Genomic DNA, 10000 nt, shown 5'->3' with positions numbered 1-10000 from the left:
GGCTTTGGCTGATTCCACTTGCCCTGGTGTTCGTCATTCCAGATATCACATCCACCTCATCCATTAACATTGTTATTACTGTCATTGTCACAACAAAGTGGTATTTTACATGTAAGCAACCTTTTGTAAAGCTGTTTGTATTTTTTTCTGCACATGCATTTAACATGTTTGCATGTACATGTAGGTCTTGAAGTGGAAGGAATTTACAGAGTTTCTGGGACAAAGTCCAAAGTTGATATCTTAAAGGAAAGTTACGATCAAGGTATAAAGGTGTTGTGGTACTTAATACTAGGCTTACATGTAGTATAGCTACATGTATCAGAGGTGTCATTTATGTAACAGGGATAATGGCAATGTAACAACAACTCTTTTATTACATGTCTGTTTTTATGGGGAAAAAAAATTCTTAGTAATGTAATAGGACTGAGTGGAGTCCAATTCGGTCTGTAATCATTCGAGTGATAACAAGTATGATTACAGACTTAATTGTACTACACAAAGTCCCATTACCAATTAAATCATACAAAAATAATACAATTTCCAAGAAAAGAAGAAGATCCATTGCATTAAAAGACTGACAAAGGAGGCATACATTTTTAATATCGCTCTCAAAGAACCCATAGCAACGTTACAGTAAAAATATGATTATTCATTGTAACACGAATGTGTTGTGATCAGATAGGTACATAAATTGCTTCTAAAGGTTAATTTTATCTCTCATTAATTTTATGTAAATTCAGGGAAAACAGTAAATCTCCATGACTTCGAAGCAGAGGCTGTGGCAAGTTTGGTGAAACTTTATCTCCGAGAATTACCTGAAAACATCCTCACTGCAGCATTATTGCCCAAATTTAATGAGCTGTCTGGTAAGTTAGTGAAGGAAAAGTTTGTTGAAAGGCATCACATGTGCTTTGGATACTTGGGTATGTTACCGGTATGTCACTAAAGTATGGTGAAATTTTCCCTTTATGTTTTGTGTCTGACGTGAATCAGAATAATTTTTTTACAGAGGTCAGCTTCAACTCAATCCCTGAAATTTGGCCCTACTATGAAAAAGAGTCACTCGTGGCATTTTTTTATTGTGTCAAAAGGCAAAACCCAATTCTGTGGATATACCCCCTCACATTTACCCCTCTGTGCTCCAGTCCTAAGTGGAGCTCTACAAAATATGTAGCTTTAGTTTGGCTAAATGAAAAGCGGTACCTGCATGTGTTGATACATGTACAGGTACCTTGCCCTCCTTGTACATCTAAAAATGCCAAAGGAACTAGAGACCAGCCCCTTACCCCTCTTCTGACTTTAATGGTGGTTAATTAACGTACAGTAAAGCTAGAAATGGAAGTAATTAGGTGCATGCCCAATATTGATCAATATCAAACAGAAAGTGTTGCATTAAGACTATGCATTAGCTTTCGAATTTATACCAATAACGGAAGTGGTAGGGCAAGCATTATTTCTAGGCTTTTTAGGGTTTTTATCAAAATTGAGTGTGAATCTAATCAGGTTTGTTTCTTGACATAACAGAGTCCTCCCAGGGGGGTCCTTGTTCCCCTTAAATATGTGCCTGTGTTCCCTGGTTCCTCAAGTTACTTTCAAACTTGTTCCCAACTTTTTTGATCCCTAAAATTGTTTTGTTCCCTTCTGCTCCCTAGAGTATTTTGATATTGTTCCCCTGTTCCCAGTTAAAATTAGCCATGTTCCCTTGGGAAGGCCTCATAACAGCCTAATTGTCGATCAATCGACTCGGTTGAGCATCAGACTAGCATGCACGATGCCTCAAGTTTGACTCCATCAGACCAACACTCTGGGTCTTTGAATAGCTGAGGAGAAAGTGCTGCCTTTGTAATGTTATCTGCAAATGGTTAGACTCGTTAGACTTAAGTCTTCTCGGATAAGGACTATAAACTGTAAGCCCTGTCTCACAACCCTTGTCTAGAAACTCTATATGACATGAAAGATCACATACACTATTCAATTAGAGAAGGACATACATGGAGTTCCCAGTGTTGTGGTCTGGGTTGAATGGGTCCTCGATTTCCTGATTTCAAGCCGAAGGCAACTAGTCTGAGATGTACAAAATCCCCAAGTTTGGTGTTAATCTGGCTAATTTTGACTGAGATTCAGCCATTTAAGTACGTCAAAAATTACAAAGAAAATTTTTTGGTCATCCGGACACAGTGTCCAGAAGGCCATACATTTCTTTGTAAATTTTGACATTATGTTTAATCTCATAATTTGCAGACTCGTACCTTGTCCCTCGTGGCTTGAAATCAGGCAATTAGCACCACAAAGTGCTAAAATGCCTAAACATGTACATGTAACTAAGGATTGAGTGAGTGAGTGAGTGAGTGAGTGAGTGAGTGAACTTTCTTACTGCTGAACAGGTATGCAGGACAAAAATGAACAGCTGGAAAAAGTCAAGCAACTTCTGCCTGAGCTGCCATCCTGCAACAGAACACTGCTGGCCTGGCTTTTCACTCACATGTCTCATGTCATGGAAAAGGTGAAGCTTCATGTTTCTTGTCAACCGCTAAACAATGGCAAACATGCCAGTGGTAGGCTACTGCTAGAGATAAAACAATGGAAATCCTGTTTTTAATACTTGCTCAATAATCTTTTTAACCTAAAAAAAAGTATAGACTCCTAGGAGTGAGACTTGATACATGTAGATTTTACTCTTAGACTAACACCATACGATTTTACTTGTCAGGAGTCATGGGTTTGGGTTAGTTCGTTTGAAATTAGAAATGATTTCAACTGAGATGAAGAATCAAGGTTTATTGAAAGATTCGCTGACTTATTAAGTGTGGTTTCCGCTGGCTGAGGAATGAAAAAGCAGGAAACGTTTTTCTCACACACGGCGTGGAGTCTAGGTACAGGTTTGCAGAGGTTTTCAGGTCATGGGGCTTGTGTAAGGTTTCATTGCCTGACATGCCCCACCCACCCACCCGTGAAGTACTTGTAGAATGTGTTAAGTTGAGGTGAACTTATTCTCTAGCCACTTGGTTTGTTATTATAAAACAATTATTTTCTTATGTTTAATAAAAGTCAAGCTGTGTGGTTTGGCTTGGCATGGCTCCTGGTGGTGTGTGAGAAATACAGTTTAACTGATTGGGTTTCTTATGGAGAAAGTTCTCTGCCTTGGCTTAGCTTAATACATTCCTGCTTTTATACTGTGAGTGTCCATTGTGCATCACATTATTTGTAAACTTAGGATAATGCTACCTCGTTCTTGCTTTTTTTTCCTGTAATCGCTGAACATCTGACCAAACTTTCAAGTTTTGCCTTAAAATAACCATCTGATCGAGCGACTTTTGAAAGACCTTGAAGAAGTGTTTGCAACTTGTTTCACTGACCAATGTTTGGCAAGGTGAAGACAAACCTTCTCCTTATTCCCGCCAAGGAAACTCCTAATATGGGCAGTAAACAGTTTGATTAATATGCACATTATTGCATTTCAAATGACGTCAAAGCGAAACTTTCCAGAAAGTTTCATGGAGAGATGACAAACTGTTTGCATCAGTGTTTGCCAAGCCAATGAAAATTTGTGCTTGTTTGTTTTTGTTTGATAAGCCAATTAAATGTTTTTGCATTTTTGTTTAGGTTCTGTTTTTACATTTTGTTTTTCAAGGTCATTTGAAAGCCACTGTATAGTTGTACCACCAATATTATATAATACCACTGTAGGCAACTTTGCAAAGGTCCCCCATTGAAAGTCAATTTTGAATTCCTTTCACTCCTAAACTGACCCCTGCTGATAAGTAAAATCGTCTGGCATAAAAAAATTATACCTCATACTAAGTTCAAGGTCTGTACTGTAATTTATGGACTAAATTTTTTCTGTTGATTTTTGGCCAAAGTGCAAATTAAGCATGCATATGCGGGCTATAAATCAATGGGAAGAAACAAGGATCCATAACTTTCAGTACAGACCAAGAAAACGATGTTAGCAAGATCTCTGTCAGGGGTAATCAGGCACATGGAAAAGGAAACTACATGTAGTTGCAGTTAAGCAGAAGGTTCAACTGTGTGTCTCAAAATTTGAAAATGAATAAAATCTGTGTGAGTTTTTGAAATATTTGTGGAATACAGCCTGCTAAACTACAGTGTAGCTGATGATAGTGCATGTCCAATGTGCTATCTGAGAGATACAATTGACAACAAGACAGGATAAAATCTGTAAACTGTCACTCTGATTATGAGGCAAGGAGTGAATAGATTGAAGACAAAGAAGTGTTCCCCAATACCAGGATATTGATTATGGGGATCAGGATACCAGTGAGAGAATTCTTCAGCTTCCATACTGTAAATTCTCCTTGGCTATACATGTATGTTTATCTTGGTGCCCATCATAGTAGCAGCTAGGCTTTGCTCCCTCAGACAATTCTTCTGTTACTTTAACCCATTGACTCCTGGGGGTTCCCCATTGACGAGTAAAATCGTCTGGCATTAGACAGTATGGCCGGTTTAGGCCGGTTTGGGTATCAAAGGGTTAATTAATATGCTACATGTATTCTCCTCCTACTTCAGTTTTCAAAAAAAAACCTCTCAATCTGGACTTGATTACTCATTCTTAACTTCAGCTGAACTCGTAATAGGAGAAGCGGATTGGGTTATTTTTAAAGGCCAACTGACCATAAGTTCTTAAGGTTAGAACTTTTCTTTGGTTACCGGTACGTGCCATGTCTACTTGTACTTAGTTATCGTGTCATTCTCTTTTGTTTCTCTTTCCAGTATTCTTCAAACAGAATGAATCTACAAAACATTGGAATTGTTTTAAGTCCAACGATGAATGTGGGGCATGGAGTGCTGTTTATTTTTCTTAATTATGTCAATGAACTCTTCCCAGACACAAAGATCACAAAGTGAGTAGTGCACAACATAGGAGCACATAGCGCATTTACATGTAGTTGTCATCTGTAAACTGTAAGTTTCTATTCTTTTTTGTTATGAAATTATCATGTTAGATAGAAGACAAATTTTAAAAGGCTGACTTCTTCCCTTTTCAAAGCTTCCACCTACACGTAGAACAAATAAGATTCTACATGGTATTACCGAGGACAGCAAGTTTTTCAATTTTTAAGTGGCTGTAGCCACCCTTAGCAAATGAAGTTGATTGTAACAGTTATTGTTTGGGGCAACTTTAGTATGACCACAAGGATACACTCGACGTTGGTGTGAAAATTGCTGCTGACAGGTCTACATAGAGATACCTGTATCTGTCGCCAGCTGATAATTTACAATCCTAAAATTATACAAGCTAGACGAATTAAAAGCTTTCTCTTACAGCATTAAGTGATACAGTGTGCATTGAATTTCAAATTATAGTCAGCAGTCTCTTTAACTTGTTTTTGGTGTAGGTACAATGGACCACCCACTTCGTCTGTTGCAGTGGGTGACGAGGAGGAAGACTTACCAAGCAGCCCAGAGTAAGTTAGAGATTGAATAAGTCCGTTTTTTGAGTTTGGTGCCTGGGTATAGGAAGAGCTTAAGGGGGGTGCAGTATTAAGGTTAGGACTAGCCTGTAATTAAAATACAGCTGCCTGTCGTCCCTCTGGCTGCTTGATTCATTCAATCAACTTGATTAGTGCAATGAGAAGTGAGTGCATTTGCAGGCAAGGCTAGCAAAGAGTCAGTAGCTAACAATTATTCTTTCCATGCACCCACAGTAATTGGTGCAAAATTATTGTTAAAGTGTCCCTGCCATTAACAGTACCACCACGGCATGTTAGTCCCTTTTTACGTTTTTCTAGTTTTTATGGGATTTTTTGCATTTATTTTTACACTGTTGATTTTGTTCTCTGTACCTAGCAATATTTTGTAGCATGATTCTGTTCATCTTTTCTTGTGTTTCACTAGGCAAGGCTAAATAAATAAATGAAGGGGTTATGCCATTCTACGTCATTGTAAATGTATTTTGGTCATGTTAACAATGGAATTGTAAATGGTTTAAACCCAGGAGTCATATCATAATAATTGTTAAGTAAGGGATGATGATCGAGGTGAGTGACGTCCTAAGAAGGATTGTTTGAGATGACTTCGACTGACATTTATACAACCTGAACGGAACTCATCATCAGAGTCAAGTGATTTGTGTAAGATCAGTAGATACCGGTAATAAGAAAAACTCTGGTCATAGGTGTCATTGTTCAACATATTCATGATATTGATTGACAGATCAGTTGCCGCTGAAGATGACTTCTGCTTAGGTTGTCTCAAACAGTCCTTGTCAGGACTACGATCACCCAGACGATCATACTGTACTTAATTATAACTATGGAGTGCTACAATATTCTTTTTGTCTTGAAGTTTTATGATTTACACTGAAGTGTAACTTGCTGCACTGACATTCTTTTTCACCATTTTTTGCTGTCATGAAACCAGTAGTGAAACTAGGAGCAAATTGACTAACTTTGCAACATGTAGAAATGGTCCAAACATTAAAATGCTCTTAGACTTCCAAAATATCATGTAACCTTTACCGGTAATACACTGTCTAAACACTCACTGCTGGTGCATGCAACTGGCTGAAATGATTTGTTTTGATTCCTTTAGGGACAGATAATGTGTAAACATTAGATTACTATTGAGAAATCTTATACATGTACAATAGTACTAAACATTGTACCTTTTGCATGATTTTGCCTTGTAAATACATGTAAATGTCAGGCAAATGTCAGGTAAGTTTCAAAATGACAAGCAATTTCCAAATGAGTGGCATTTAATAATAATTTAAACCCCTTGATCTTTATAGTGCAATAGCTTCAGCCTTGGCCAAGCAGGAAGCAATTCTCTCTCAGCTTCATGAAGATCTCAACATGTTTTCAGAATCTTCGAAGGTAGGACCTTTCTCGCATTAGTGAATGAACCCTTATGTCAACATCACTGAAGCCAGTTTCTGAGCATGTGATAAGTTTGTTGCTTGGCAACGGAGCAAAGGACAACTGAAAAATCAAAGGCCTGTGGTCTGTTCCTTGAAAGTCCCAAAACTTTACAGGCCATTTTCGGGTATCACAATTCCTTTTGCATCTCAAGAACGGAGAGGATTTAGGTCATCAAATTTTACAGTCCTTTTTGTTTTTATGGCCTTAAAAACATGTTAAAAGATCAGCTTTCCAAAGCAAGTGGTTTGCAGTTTCACAAATGGCTTTTCAGGCCGGAAAAGTTTTTGGGACGTTCGAGAAACAGGGCCCTGGGCAGGACTTGAATGCATGACCTCCCTACCACCGGTCTAGATAGTCAAATCCTACCTAAGACAGATTTTTCCCATTGACGAGTAACTACATGTAGTTTATCTGACTTCCTTCTCACATGCACATTACACCGTTAAAAGCACTAATTTATTTTTGCGCTCTTCTAAAGTAATAGTATCCTGTGAAATCATGAACAATGACTTCCCCAGGAAGTACACGAAAGCCTGAGGCTTTTCAGCCACTCAGCTTCATTTTACTCAGTTTACAAAATAATGTGCGAAGTGACAGATGCTCTCGTCCCCTACCTTCTCAAACAGGACCCTGAGAAATTTTGTAACAGATCATTAAGCACTTAATGACTGGCCCCAAGGGGAAGAGTGAGTTTTGTGTCCCTGAGACCCTCAATGTCCTCCCAACTCAAAATAGAACAATACTCAGATTTTACACGGAATTTGCCGCTGTTTCAAAGGTGCATGACCTTTTCACGTGTGAGGAAAGGAAAGGAAAGGAACTTTATTTAAGTGTCTAGTCGTTCTAGCGCCAGAGCACTAATTGGGGACACTGTAAACTGAAATTAACAATTGACACAAATCAAGTCAAATGTTGGTTTTTGAGGAGGGATGTAGCTTCACTGGTATAACGGTCGAAAGTTCAAGTCGTTGTTTCCCTAGGGAGTTAGTGAGTTTTGACCGATGGCAGGTGACACATTCTCCTCCAATCGGAAACGTATTTGAGTTGGGAGGTATAACAATCAAAGATCTTTGAGGACGTTTCGAAGGTCATTATTGATATTCTGGAATATGCTCACAAGATCCCTAGAGATCCTTCAAAAATCTCAAGAGGATCTGTATATTTCATTGTATTCACGATCAAGGATCTGAAACTCACAGCTCTTGGTTTGTGTGAGTTTTTCACCTGGTATATTGCTAAAAAGTTAACCTATTGACCCCTCTATTAATATTATTCTATTGTCCAATGGATGATTTTCACAGTGACCTCATCAAATTATAAGATCGAAATCGCAAGGGGTTTTGAATTTTTATCTATAGGAGGTTGAAGATGACCTAGAAATAGAAATATTTGGTTGAAAAAAAAAATGTCTTTGCCTATGAATCTCAGCAGTCTGAGTGTTTTAAGTACATTTGGGAGGTGCGATGGCCTCATGGTTAGTGTGCTCGACTCCGGAGCGGGTGGTCCGGGTTCGGGTCCTGGCCGGGGACATTGTGTTGTGTTCTTGGGCAAGACACTTTACTCCCACGGTGCCTCTCTTCACCCAGGTGTATAAATGGGTACCGGCGTAATGCTGGGGGTAACCCTGCGATGGACTAGCATCCCATCCAGGCGGGAGTTAAAAATGCTTCTAGTCGCTTAATGCTATGGAAACCAGGTATAAGCACCGGCGTGTTGGGTCATTGGCTTGGAAAGCGCTTACCTACCTACCTACTAGTAGAATACATTGTACTGATGTGTTCATACACGTGTATTTGATCTCATGAACGAAAAGTAAGCGTTTTCATCGCTAAGCGAATTCCAGATGTTCATGTTGATTTCTGGCCACCTTGTTGGTGCACAACAGTTGTGCACCAACATGGATGGCGGCTCCGCTTATTTCCCTTTCGTAAACGGTCGCTGCCATTTGAAACAGTCGTTGCCATTTCTCAGAACGGTCGTTGCCATTTGAAACGGTCAATGCCATTTTTTAGCTCTGCATTTAACACTCATTAGGTCTAAGAACTGAAAAGGTTGGGAGTTGTGTCTCGCTGGTCATATGAGTTAGGGTTCGGGTTAGGGTTCTGTTTAGGGTGAGGGCTAAGAACCCGAGTTCGAGTCTTGAAATTTTCGGACTATTTTTTTCCTCCAGGTTTTCTTTTATAAATGTTTTTTTTCCTTTTTTGGTCTTAATTTTTGTTAATAGTTTTTCTTAGGTTTTTATTTATTTATTTTCTTTGAAGTGAAGTGTGTAGTCGACCGTTTCAAATGGCAACGACCGTTCACGAAAGGGAAATTTGCGGCGGCTCCATGCAAAACTCTTTAAAGTTGGGTGAAACGCTTTGACAAATAACTCAGAAACGATATACCTAACAGACCTGAGAATTGGTGAGATGATTTATGAATTTATCTCGTACAGCATTCCAAATTTTTGGCTTATTTCATTGAACGGAGAATAACTAGGAAAATGAAAGTTTGCAAGTGTCGTACTTAAGTATGGTAGGACATGATGCCTTGTACTTATAAGCTGTTTTGAAACATGAGCCACCATCTTGAGTAAAGGCAATACAGTCACACATCAGCAGTGTACAATAGGTGAATGGCCTTATATCTCTGCCTAATAGACTTTATTCATAAATGGCATCTGTTTTATTATTCTTATTAGCCTACCAAGCCTCATTTTAGAGCAAGAGTTCTTTTCAATTCACTGTATGGTATCGAGTCATGTCTTGGTGGGTTAATTTGCACTTGGACAAAAGAGTTATAAACTGACCGCCATTTATGAATAAGGTCTATGGTTTTTTCCTTGTTTTGTAAGAATGAAGGCCAAGATGAGATGCTCTGGGAAGTTCAAAGGAAGGTTACATTACTAAAGAGGAAGGTAATGAATTTTACTTTTGTAAGGTTAGGATCTAAAGAAGCACATTTTTTTGCTTTGTGTCTAACGTTGATTTTAGTTAAATGTCAAGTGACTGATTGTTTTTAGGCAGTGTGTTCAATGTATTCGGCCTTCTGTGCGAGAGGTCTCGAGTTCGATCCCTGGTGACCTTACATGCTTGCTTCGACTTCTTTCCATTCTGTGTAGCTTCAGCTAGCCT

The 10000-nt window shown here is 38.8% G+C and overlaps 1 protein-coding gene across 4 annotated transcripts in view; it reads left to right on the top strand.

The window, feature by feature from the left end:
- Window positions 1-10000, top strand: part of LOC138032434 (ralA-binding protein 1-like) — a 31152-nt gene that overhangs the window by 6632 nt on the left and 14520 nt on the right. For all 4 annotated transcript variants that reach the window (XR_011128369.1, XM_068880108.1, XM_068880107.1 and 1 more), the window contains 7 exons: window positions 185-262; window positions 741-866; window positions 2385-2503; window positions 4735-4865; window positions 5361-5429; window positions 6755-6839; window positions 9721-9783. Coding sequence is in view for 3 of the 4 variants with exons in the window: in XM_068880108.1 (XP_068736209.1) it covers window positions 185-262; window positions 741-866; window positions 2385-2503; window positions 4735-4865; window positions 5361-5429; window positions 6755-6839; window positions 9721-9783 (671 nt within the window). In the remaining variant the exon portion in view is untranslated. The remainder of the gene's footprint in view (window positions 1-184; window positions 263-740; window positions 867-2384; window positions 2504-4734; window positions 4866-5360; window positions 5430-6754; window positions 6840-9720; window positions 9784-10000) is intronic.

The sequence above is a fragment of the Montipora capricornis genome, chromosome 14 (genome assembly GCF_036669925.1).
Source record: "Montipora capricornis isolate CH-2021 chromosome 14, ASM3666992v2, whole genome shotgun sequence".
Lineage (NCBI taxonomy): Eukaryota > Metazoa > Cnidaria > Anthozoa > Scleractinia > Acroporidae > Montipora > Montipora capricornis.
This window is presented reverse-complemented; position numbering and strand designations above follow the sequence as displayed.